We start from the raw sequence: 12,752 nt of genomic DNA, 5'->3' as shown, positions 1-12,752 counted from the left end.
GGCCCTTGGGGCCTATATAAGGAGAGGCCGTGAGCCTCATAATACATCCGGCAGCCAGCACACTTGGGAGCAGCAAGAGCAGCAGCATACACTCCCTCAGGCCTACATCCAGGAGGCAGAGGAGATCAAGAAGAGCTGCAGACTGAGCTCACAGAGGACTGGGACTTTGGCTGTCTTCTAGGGCAGCAACGAGCTGAGGTCAAAGGATGGAGAGTCTACATACGCTCGAGGTGGAGCACGTTGATAAGGAAAAAAAGGAAAGACAACCAGGAATTATGTACCTCACCACGTCAGATAGGTGAGACTTCATAGGGATCAGCTGCAATGTGGGCTCGTAGATGATGAGCTTATGAACCAGATTCCAGAGTATGTGTCTTTGTATTAGGCACCGAGAGAAACCCCCCACAAAAACTGACTGAACATGGATCACACAGACTCAAAGAGAGACAAAAAACTACACAGACTGAACTTAGAACTGAACTTCCCCCCAAAACTCAGAAAACAGTCAGCCTCAGAATACTCATGAAGGCTATCTTCGTGACTCTTCAAGATATCAACCCACAAGCTAACCTTATCATATCTTTCCCAAGATCATCATCGAGCACTAGCAATGATGCAGCCTGCCATCTCTGCAGATTCTATCAGTTGAGGTCTCTGCAGCAACACCCGGCACCCGCCTGTGGCCAAAGGCCTCACTATTTCCAGCTTTGAAGCAACTGAGTACAACTAGCCAACCCGTGCACACATTGCAGCACCCTCTTACTCACACAACACCTCCGTCCAAGGACCTCCAGCCAGCAGAAATGACGCCACAGCCATATAGCTCCTTCCAAAGCAAACTGCCTGCGTAGTCATCCTCTTCAAATCCAGCAGCTCCCAATAAGAGCAATAGCCAGTGCTCTCCACGTTAGTCTGCTACAGCTCGTCGCTCATCTCCACCTTCACGACTTCTCTCATGCTCATAGAGCTCATGAGCTCACGCCTCTTCAAGGTCCTTCAGCCTGCGTAGTAGCGACGCCTTCCCCATGAAACGAAGAAGCGCATGGTGCATACTCTTTGTCGCTCACAAGCCTTTGTGTCGCTCTGAACCTCCAGCCAGCAGAAGCACCTCAAGCAACTATAGAGTTTGCTACAAGACTCCAGCCAAAGCCAACTGTGCCACAAAGTTTGTCAACACGAAGCACCTGAAGCCCATATACTCGAAGTTCCTGTAGTCAAAATCCCACACCCGTCACGTACACAATCACCACCGTAGCTTCCTTGGCTCACAAAGCTCTCTTTGTCACACACACGATGTCTTCATGCACAGGTTTCAGCTTCCTGCTCGCGCACGACCTCCCATCAACAACTGCAAGCCTCTCCAACCTCTCTGGTCGTCCCGCCACCAACTCTTCCAGAAGCTCCTACCTACGTAGATTCTTCCAGCGTAAAACCGAATCTGCTTCCAGTTGCCATCTCCACGTAGCTCCAGCTCACAACCTAGAAGCTCCCCTTCATCCATCACATAGCCACCTTTGCATGAGCAGGATGCCTTCCCAATTAGTCCAGCCACCTCAGCCTAATCTGCCACCTCATCAGTAACATTTTACCACTCTCAAGACATTTCCCCCAAATCACATTAAATGCACATTTTGGACCTTTAGTCACACAATTCCCACACACATTAGCATGCACATTAAAGCTTGCATGCAACCCCGTACACACACATGAAAAGCCCTTTGACGTGGACACCATAACATATCAAATTCCTGTAACATGCAAGTGCACATTGACTCAGGAAAATATTAAAAAAACCCTTCATGACTTGACTTTACATGACCCCAAAAACATTTCACTTGACCACACACTAGACACCCTTGCTCTAGAAGTCTGGTACAACCACATTGCATTTCATCATTTCCCATGAAGTCCCTGCAAAACATACTTTATTATCTCAAAAAACTATACATCAGTCCATCATGCTTGTGAAAGAAAAATCCACAAATGCCAACAGCCCACACCTACCGTAGATGTGTACAGCTATGTGCCTACCCAGAGCTATATACAGTGCTCAAAAACTTGATACAGATTTTGTCCTATCAAGGTGGGCTCAAGTCTAGAGATATCCGGCAGATAGTAGAAGTACGTGGTGGTAAGATCAAAGGACCATGCTTTGGTGGGACTTTGGATCTCTCTCTCTTTTGTATTGTGTCCATAGCTTTGGATGGAAATATATATTCTTTTGGTAGCTTCTATATCTGGCTGGATCCTTGTCTATTGATGAGTCTGCACATCTATATGATGCACATAAGTTTAAGAAGTTTGTGATTCCACTCCCCACACACTGTGTGAGCTCCTGGGCTATTCTATCACTCTTCTGCTATACGTACCCTTTGTTGGTTAATTTCTAACAAGCATAGGTACTCAGCAACGGCCCTAGCGCGCTCTTTGCTCCAGCCCATTGAGGCTTGTATGAGGCTTTCCTTTTTGGTGTACTGTGTACTTTGTCTCATAAGCCCGAGAGGCCTCTCGCGGACGTTAATACATCTCTCTCTCTCTCTCTCTCTCTCTCTCTCTCTCTGTGTCTGGGCAGCGAGCCTTAGGGCAGAGTGGGTTCAAGAGACAACGCTCTACCCTAGATCACATTTTCACTCTACGGGCCGTCATTGAGGAGGTGAGGTCGAGGAAGCAGACTTTTGGAAGGCCTTTGACACTGTCCCACGGGCTCGCATGACCAGGAGGCTTCAGGAGATGTAGATCCCGGGAGTCATGATATGGGGGGTGATAAGCCTATATAAGATAGTTGGAGGTAGAGTACACGCCCTAGGAAGTCTATCAGATTGGGTTGAGAAAGAAAGAAATAAAGAAAGTTTATTAAAGTCTTCGGAAAACCGATGGGTCTATGAGACTATGAAAAACCTGGTACAAACGAGCTGTGGTAGTGGATACTAAATGAGCATCCAGCTGTGGTAGTGGAGCTACTAAACGAGCATTCAGCTATGTTAGTGGAGCATCCAGATGTGTTAGTGAAGCAGGGATGCCCCCTCTCACCGACACTTTTTGGACTTTATATTGATGAGACAGTTAGAGGTAGAGTACGTTTCCCAAGAGGTCTATCAGATTGGGTTAAGAGTATGATTGGAGTGAGGCAAGAATACCCCCTCTCACCGTTATGTTTTGGACTTTATATTGATGAGATTGCTACCTTCATTGATAGAATAGAATAGAATGTTGTATTATCGTCCTCTGGGGGCCGAAAAACGACCCATGGGACCTCATCTGATCAGAGAAGATACAAAAAAGGAAGTCTCTGTCCTCCAAAGAGGAAGGGGCGATAAAGTAACATAGTATCACTGCTTTATATCCTACGACATCGTGCATTGTTCTCTGTGCTTAAGAATCCTACCAATATATGTGCCCAAGATAGGAGGATGTACATGCGTGAGTAGGCTCACAAGATTTGAGTGCCTCTCTACGACATTCTGAAAATCTTCATTGATAGGCTAGGAGGTAAGGGATCACTGCTCGCTGACGTGATGGTACAGATATTGCTATATGCTGATGATATAGTCCTCATATCCTCCTCCGCGGTGGGTCTCCAGAAGCACCCGGAGGCTCTAGAGGTGTTTTGTAGGAGAGGGACCTGACACTTAACCTTGGCAAGACCAAGGTTATGATTTTCAACACCTCGTAGGCAATGCTTCATCGACATAGTTTCAACTACTGAGGTGAGCCTGTAGGGATTGTGCAATTCTACACATACCTCAGAGCAGTTTTCTCGGGTCCAATCTTCAGGATGGTCCACGCAGCTAGAGCACAACTCACACGTGGCCAGGGAGCTCTAGCTCGACTAGAGCGACATTGCTTTCAGGTCCATTTTCAGGACCCCTACATGAAGGGATGCCCTCTTTGATACACTCATGAGACCGACAACCATGTATGTAGTGCCCTTTTGGGGGGGGTGACCTTTCAGCGATAGACTGGAAGAGATTTTAGAGATTGTTGTGAAAGAATTTATATTGTAAAAACCATGGAAAGCAGCTTGGATAATCTCTACTATCTACATGAAAAATCTTTATCCTGAGTGTGTGTCTTGTACTTTTCAACATTGGTGGTAGGGCGGAAGTTGAATGATTTGTTTGAATAGTATTTAGTTTTCAATATAATGCATCATAGACAGCTTAGATAGCACTTATGTATTTACAAACAAACCTGATGGCATCTTATTTACATCCACATGTTTGCCTGATAGACTAGGGTTCTGATACTCCCCAATGAGGACTCTAATTATCATGTGCCACATGGCATAGCTTGGGCTGTGTGCAGATGTATTTGGAATAACTCGTTTGCCACATGGCTTTACACTGGGTGTTTTTGTTTATTTCCAGTGCACTCGTGGTACGGTGATACCCAGCTGTTTGTCAATGTCCATGGCACATGTAAAAGTGAAGCCATTTTAAAATGGGGAATCACAGAAGTGGTAAACTGACCACTACTTGGTGAAGGCTTGAAGATCATGGAAACCCATTAAAATAAGTTTTATTTTCAATCTGATTTGCAGAGGTTTCTGCAATGTGTGGCTTGTTGATTTTGTAGATTTTGTGGTTGTGGCAACATATATAATAAGGTTAAAAGTATAGGAACAGTCACCTGAAATCAGAGGGTTAATGAATATGGCTCTTTTCTTCCATGATTCACTTTGAAATTTCTCAGTAATACTGATACAGACCAATTTGTTGGCTTCTAAAGACAAGATCTGACTGTGAGTTTCATATTAAAAAAGCATTTATGGCTGTATGCAGAGGTTAGAAGCCAAGGCCGGAAAGCTATGTTGGCTTTAGCACAAAGCGATGAAGGTCCCATGTCAAAAGAGAAGATCTATGCTGCTGAAACATCAGAAGAGTTCAAGCTTCGGGATGAAAGTGAATTTCATGATCAAGAAGCTTCTGAAACTGTGCACAGCAGTACACCTGTATGATACCTTTTCCTCATTACAAAGAAGTACGATGGTGATGTCTTTTAGTACCAGAAATATTAAAGAACTAGTTTGTTGATTTGGGGATTACTAAGGCTTCACAGAGATCTTTTTCCTGAATTGATTTCTTGTTTCGAAATCAGCATAGAGTTTTAAGAACCTCAACCCATCCCGATAGGAGCTTCTAAAAAGAGGAAACTCTTTGATGTATGACTCAGATAAAATATAATGAAAAAAAACTAAAGTGTATGTGCATTGTTTACACATGATTATCTCCACTTGCTTGTCTGTTTTATGCCCATATACCCAGTCTAGAATCCATGGACAACCAATGTGGGTTAGGCAACTATTAGCCGTCTTCCATTCTTGAGACTCACTTCTCTTGCAAGAAGGTGACTACAAAAAAGCATCGCGCTGATGCTTGAACTCTTGCCAGCATTCTTAAAATGCAGCAAAGGGGGTTTGGGAGGTGCTTGTCCATGCAAATTATCAACTAGCAATACTTTTCACTTGGATGAACCAATATACAGCTCTAGGTGGTGCACGTGTACATAAGGTATACAAAAATAATGCATCCAATGCAGAGGAGAGCTATACACAGGTAGTACAATACCACCTAACCAAGGTGCACAAACATTCCAATAATTTACCCTGTGGAGAAGACTCTCAAGATCTATGTGAAAGCGAATGTCAGCCCCCAAGAGTAAGAACATTGTCCCATTCGATTTATGGTCTTGCATACTGTGGTCTGCTTGAACAAGCAAATACAATTTGATATCCACTTTTATGCATGATATTTTGCAAGTTTTGTATGGAAGGTAAGTTGTTGATGCTGTGCATGCATGATAAAAGTGAACTTAAGGCTAGAGTGCATCGTATTGATCATGAAAGTGTCTTGCACATGGATAATAACTGAGGAGGTCTGCAATTTGTTTAGTGGCTGTAAAATTCAACATGTCATTGAATAAGGGATATCATTTGAAACTGTGCATGGAGGATAACCGAGGAGGTCTGCAAATTGTTTATTGCCTATAGGATTTGAAGTGTCAGAAAGATGAAATTAGAACATCTGATAATGAATAAGGGATTTCATATGAAATTGCTGCATTGATCTAAGGGACACCCTGTAGGTAGCAAAGTCAAGGGATTAAATCTCAAGGTCCTTGTGTTCCTTAAAGAAGGGAGGAATGCTTTGAAGGGTGCAGATCCACAACACATGGCATAATTAAGGGTTCAACCTTAAAGCAATCACACTTGAACGGTGGGATGTTTGATGAAGTCTGTGATGTGTAGTGTTTGTCCATGAGCCAGGCCATTGCACATCTCGATCTGTAACTTATTTTGGTAGTAGCAAGCGTATGGTGTCAGTCATCAGCTGAGAGAGCATTAACAGATCAGACAGGAAGTGTGGTAGGCCATTTAGACTCAGCCAAGGGTACATAGTTTTAGCAGGTTGGAAGGTGCTCTAAATTCTGTGTGCGCAGTCCTCATATAGATCAGGATTATGGTATTTGCTTAACCAGAAAGGTTTCTCAAGTCCATAAACATTCTTAAACTTTATGATAGAGAATTTTCGAAAGTCTGCTTTCATGACATCTCCGCAGAATGTTTCAAAGCTACATACACAAGATACTACAATGAACATAATTGCAGTCCATGCATCGAAATATGCAGAAAGAGAAATTCTGAAGATGAAGTGTTTATTTGTCACAACCATACTTTGAAGTTGATCATGTAATATATAATTTTTGCAGATCTACGTCATTAATCCCAAAAATGACCATTATGGGTTTGGTTTTGATCCCTACAAAAATGCTCCAGAATTTCATGGTAGGGGGAAAGTTCACAAGGACTTCAAGTCTCTAATGATTTGCAATATCTGCAACCTTTTCTTAATCTTTCATGATGTTGATATTTGACTCTGCTACACAGAGAGAAAGCAACAACGTGTAGCTGAAGATGCAAGCAACAAAATCAAAGGCATAACAGGAAAACAGGGCATTGTCTCCAAGCCAAGCTTGTTCAGGCCTAATGGTTTGTAGAGCTCTCACTTACAAATGGGACCTCTCTGCTTACAGACTTACAGCCTTCCCTTTACGTGCCTATCTATTTTGTTAGTCAAGTAATATAGTGAATGTGCTGTGTTTTAATTCATCTGTTTTAACATTTATGTAAACTAAATGTGCCCCCCAAGACAGACATAGCAATGTGAACCCTCTAAGTAACCAAAGGGTATGCATTTAATTGCAAATGAGGCATACGGATGGGGATTCCTCTTATAAAACTTGCTTGAGATTTGACTGCATTGGGAGATGTACGTGTGCTCCTGGATGCTGAAAACAGTGTCTTCCTTGATCCAATGAAGTCTACCTTCTCTTTAGTCCTTAATATCCATGATGGTCAATGTGGCTGTGATAAACATCACAATGTCGCTAATCAAAGGAGAAACCTAGGTCGCTGCCCATGCCTAGCATCACAACCTAGGATGGTGAAAATAAATTGCTTCCAAGTGCTTCGCAGCGCTAGCATGGCTTAGAACGACTCAAAGGATATTCCGAAATAGTATCGCCATTGACTGATCTGACCTCAGATAAAGTACCTTTTATATGGAGACAGAATCAACAGGAGAGTTTTAACACCATAAAACAAGCTGTGGTCTCAGGAACGGTGTTAAAAATAGTTGATCCCCAGAAACCGTTTTTCCTTGAAATCGATGCAAGTGGCATTGCGGTAGGAGCAATTCTCCTCCAAGAGGGAAGGCCAATAGTCTTTGAAAGCAAGAAGCTTTCTCCCTCTCAACGAAATTGGCGAACTCATGGATTAGAGTTGTATGCTGTTGTCCATGCTCTGAAAACATGGAGACATTATTTGTATGGGTCAGAGTTTTATGTTGATGTTGATCATGATACTCCGAAACATTTTTGTAAACAACCTGACTTGAGAGGCCGCTAAGCTAGGTGGGCAGAACTCATGCAGGAGTTTAACTTGACGATTTGGTACCGAAGAGGGAAGGATAATAAATTTGCTGATGCGTTGTCATGCATTATGCATAATATGAGTTTCACGGTATTAGAAAGTGCTCTAATGACCGAGATAAGAGAAACTCAAAAGGTGGACGAGTTCGTCGAGAGCCTTTGGCCTAAGGCTCATGTATTCAAACCCAGGGAAAAGGGTGACCTGGCATCCAGAAAAGACCAGACTTATGCAAGATATACCATAAGAGATGGTATGCTGAAAAGAAATGGCAAGGTAGTAGTACCTAATCAGAATGATCTGAGGCAGAGAGTCATTCAACAATGCCATGATAGCCCATGTGCGGGACATCCAGGAGTCAAGAAAATGTATGATCTTGTGAAGCGAGATTTCTTTTGGCCGAAAATGGAAAAACATATCCATGAATATGTGACACGTTATTTTTCGTGTCAGGTAAGTAAGGCAGAGCGGGTGAAGCCACCCGGAATTTTATAACCTTTGGAAATACTACTAGGTAGGTGGGAGAGCATTTCCATGAACTTTATTGTAGGTCTACCTACGACACAAGGTGGATATGATTCTATCCTTGTGGTAGTTGATTGTCTTACCAAAATGGCTCACTTCATTCCAACTAGAGAGTCTGTTAGTGCCCCGAAAGTGGCGGATTTGTTTATAAAACATATATTTCGTTTGCATGGATTACCCAAATCTATAGTGTCAGACAGGGATGTCAAATTTACCAGTCATTTTTGGACTGCAGTGTTTGTGACACTAAGGACTGAGTTGGGAATGAGTAGTGGGAATCATCCAGAAACGGATGGTCAGACGGAAAGAATCAACCAAATTTTAGAGGATATGCTTAGAGCATATGTGTCATTGAGGCAACATACATGAAACAAGTGGTTGCCACTGTTAGAATTTGCCTACAATGATAGAAAGCATTCCTCTACAAGGTTTAGTTCGTTTGAGTTGAACTATGGTTATAGACCAGCAAATCCAGCTACAGTTGGACTACCTTAGAAAGTGCCTAGTGCCGTGAACTTTGTGGTTCAGATGCGGGAGATGCTAACACTTGCAAGAGCTAACATCCGCCAAGCTATGGGTAGAGCTAAGGCGTATATGGATGAAAACAGATCCGTTAGAGAATTTAAGGAAGGAGAAAAAGTTTTTCTCAGAGTTCCTTCGCACTCTTTGACTGCAGGAGAGTGTGCTAAGTTATCACCCTAATATTGTGGGCCGTGATTAATTCTAAAAAGAATAGGCAAGGTGGCCTATAAATTAGAATTACCACAGGGTTGTAAGGTACACCCAGTGTTTCATGTTCAGTGTCACAAGAAACGTTTCTAGATTTTTACAGGCGTTTTGTCTAGAAACGCCTAAAAATACTATATTGTATAGAAGTTATATATACTTCATAAATAATTGTCTTCAGATTCTCTCTCTCTCTCTCTCTCTCTCAAAAGAGCTCTTAGATATCCATATTGTGCACACAATGCACACACATATTACACAGTTGAAAGAGTAAAAAATGCGTCACGCAGCCTATAGATTGAGGTTTACAAAGACATAGATCTTCGAGTTTACAAATTACTATTAACTAATTAGTTGCAAGTGCATATGGCTGCTAGCATATGCCATGGCCCATAGTTCAAACAATAAACCGTAGAGGGTAGACCGTAGAGACTAGAGTAGAGGGTAGAGTAGAGTAGAGTAGAGGGTAGAGTAGAGAGTAGACAGTAGAGGAGAGTAGAGGGTAGAGTAGAAGGTAGAGTAGAGGGTAGAGTAGATGGTAGGCACTAGGAGCAAGGCAAGCAATGGAGCGGCGCGGGAGAGGAGCGAAAAAACGAAAACGACGGCCAAATACAGAAAGAAACCCGTCGTGGTGGATTTTTTGACAGCCAGACTTTTCGCCCTAACTGCCCGTTTCGGACGTTTCGGTGCCCCGAAACGCGTTTTTTGGTGACACTGTTCATGTTTCTGGTTTAAAGAAATTTTTGCATACAAGTGACTCACTAATCGAGGGTGCTGTTTTGTTTCAGGAGATAGAGGATAATGCAGGACGCATACCAACAAGAATCCTGCACTGAGGAACAATGCAAGTACGCAATCGGAAGATACCCACGGTGTTGGTTGCATGGCATGGTTTATCTCTATCAGAAGCTACCTGGGAATCCGTATACCAATTACAGAGAGTGTTCCTAGACTTTATCATCGAGGACGCTGATGCCTGAAGAGGGAAGGAATGTTACGCTCAAGTTGGGACAACATGACGTCGGAAGGGTCAGTCGACATTTTCCTTTAAAGGATCAATGTTTGTATTATATTTGTTTGGGCTTCACGTAAATGATAAAAAAGGAATCAAGGTCAAGGTCCTTGGTGAGGGTAACATGACACAAGACTAGGTGGATCTAAGGCTAAGGGGTCTAAATGCATTAAATGTGCCAAGGGGTAAAAGGTTTCAATGATATCCCAAGAGAGGGGTAAATGATGCATTGAGGAGATGCCCTCCTATGTGGACATGTGGCATACTAGATCTATCTAGGGATTTGGGGCTCGGTGGAATTTGGAAGCTAGAGCCTTCACGTTGTTGGCTATTCTGAGGTTTGCTACCACCGAGATTGGCTAGGAGGAAATTTTGTGTGCCTGCCCCGTGATAGATTGTTAAATTGATGATGTGAAGTGAGTTAAAGATAGAGAGCGTGATAGGGCCATTATGTTGGTGGCATGCTAGTGCATAAATATTGAGGGAAGTAATGCAAAGATCCCTTGCCAGATGCCCATCCACACTGCTTGGCCGCTTATCAGCTCTCCCTGTGAAAGACCTCGGAGGACAGGACCTATCCAAGAGAAATACAAACCCCCCCGCTATGACCTATCATATCGGACCAGATCTTGAGATCTCAACTTGGGAGCAACTGTGTGCATCTCCTAGCGTTTGATGATGAGAACATATGCTCTTGAAGCATCTATCGAATGGCCAATAAGGGTCACTTGCAACTCCTATCTCATAATCAGTCGTTCGTTGTTGTTGTTGTTGCATGTGGTCATGAAAGCCATGCATATTCTAACTCACCACTATCTAAATCATGGAGAGGGTGGGGTTACAGAACAGAGCCCTCCTAGGGTTGAGCGCCTACACCAACAGCTCTAAGCGGACCGCCTTTGCGGGGTTTCAGTGGTGAATAGTCCTAGTCCATCTGTCGCTCCGACAAATGCGTCACAAACACGACACCAAACATGTGGGCCCAAGTGAATAGATTCATGTAAACAACCACCTATAAGGACCAGAAAATGCCATCCGGAGAGGCCCTAGGAAGGTTCCCATCCACTCTAGGGCATGTTTGGAGAAAAGATAAGCTCACGCTTCGGCTTATTTCCATACATAATCCACATGGTCTATCTGCTACTCCTAACTAGCGTCTCATGAAGGACAACATCTAGTCTCTTAAAAACCTGATCAAAAGATTTTGGAGATGACACCTCATTAGCAACTGCTACGAAGGGGAAACCCCAGGCTGGGTGGACCTTGGTGTCCAAGGCCCCTAGGCACCCCCCCCCTTTCTCAAGGCAAACACAAATGATTGAAACCTCTAGAACGTGGGTTAAATGTGGGGGGAACATCCATATAATTCCATGGCCCAATGGGTTGTAGAGAGCATCCCTAGCCTACCCCCCTTCTAGCCCCACAAATGAGGCGGCCCGAAGGGGGTTGTAGGGTTGGAAGGGGAAACATATGGGTCTCGGGGGGCAAGAGGAGGAATAGGGGGACTAGGGGGGAGTGGGGGGGAGGGGGGTTTAGGGAGGATAGGTATCAGAACCAACCTTGGAGTCAGAAGAAGAGGTGGGGGAGATGCAAACGGAGGAGGGGTGCTTTGGGGGGGGGGGGGGGGGAAGGGAATACTGGCGCTCCCGAGGGAGTTGGAGGGGGTACAGGCATCTCCAGGGGGCTGAAAGAGGAGACAAGAGAGAGGAATCGATGTGGCTGGCAAGCTTGGCAATGGAGGGCCTACCCATGCCACTAGGGAGGGGGAGGAAGTAGCGCCACCCATCGACATAGCCTCTAGCGGCTAGGGGGCATCCACGCCGCAAGGACATGTAATGTACCTATGGACCTCCTAAAAGCTGGGTGCAGCGCTCTAAAGGGGTCTCCTCCCTAGGTCCCCTAACTTGAGCTTGTGTAAGCGGGGAGGGGTTGGTGGTGTTGTGTAACGTCAACCTCTCATCTTGTCTCAATGTGGAATTGGTGGGAAGATAGTTGGAGCCCGGTCCATAGCTATCCCTACAAATGTGTGGGAGGTGGATCTACATGTATAGAAAATGATCTTTATAGAATGTCATTTTGGTGGCACATGGCTATTAGGTTGACATCTAGATCCAAGAAATGTGTACCTGCCATATGTCATCTCTGCTAATGGAGAGGATCTCCTTCTTTGTCAGATGTAGAGAACTTGGCATCGGGGACTATAAGTATGGGGGAAGGTGGTCATGGAACACGTCGCAAGCGCAAAACCATCTGTTGACACGCCTACTTGCACTTCTCATATCTGTCTATTGCAAGCTAGACAATGAGGAGCACTGCACAATCGTCTATACTTGCCTAAGTGATGAGGTACTACGATGCCTAGATACACCCATCCTTGCTCAGTTTGAGGAAATGTTCTCTGTAGAAGGCCAACTTGTTCGCATGTGGCTGGGGGGGGGATACCCATCCTATTGAGTTAGACGTAGAAAGGGACCGTCTAGGGAATACTAGTATGATAGTAAAATGATCAATAGACATGCCCTACGATCGGAACCATATGGACACTCATGCGTATTAGTGCTG

At 44.1% G+C, this 12,752-nt stretch overlaps 1 protein-coding gene across 10 annotated transcripts in view; it reads left to right on the top strand.

The window, feature by feature from the left end:
• Positions 1-12,752, top strand: part of TGH (SWAP (Suppressor-of-White-APricot)/surp domain-containing protein) — a 117,812-nt gene that overhangs the window by 42,311 nt on the left and 62,749 nt on the right. For all 10 annotated transcript variants that reach the window (XM_087399408.1, XM_087399404.1, XM_087399410.1 and 7 more), the window contains 3 exons: positions 4,782-4,951; positions 6,709-6,784; positions 6,887-6,988. In XM_087399408.1, the coding sequence (XP_087255534.1) occupies positions 4,782-4,951; positions 6,709-6,784; positions 6,887-6,988 (348 nt within the window). The remainder of the gene's footprint in view (positions 1-4,781; positions 4,952-6,708; positions 6,785-6,886; positions 6,989-12,752) is intronic.

This window comes from Dipteris shenzhenensis, chromosome 28 (genome assembly GCF_047967505.1).
Source record: "Dipteris shenzhenensis isolate YYH24624 ecotype China chromosome 28, Dip_SZ_1.0, whole genome shotgun sequence".
Lineage (NCBI taxonomy): Eukaryota > Viridiplantae > Streptophyta > Polypodiopsida > Gleicheniales > Dipteridaceae > Dipteris > Dipteris shenzhenensis.
This window is presented reverse-complemented; position numbering and strand designations above follow the sequence as displayed.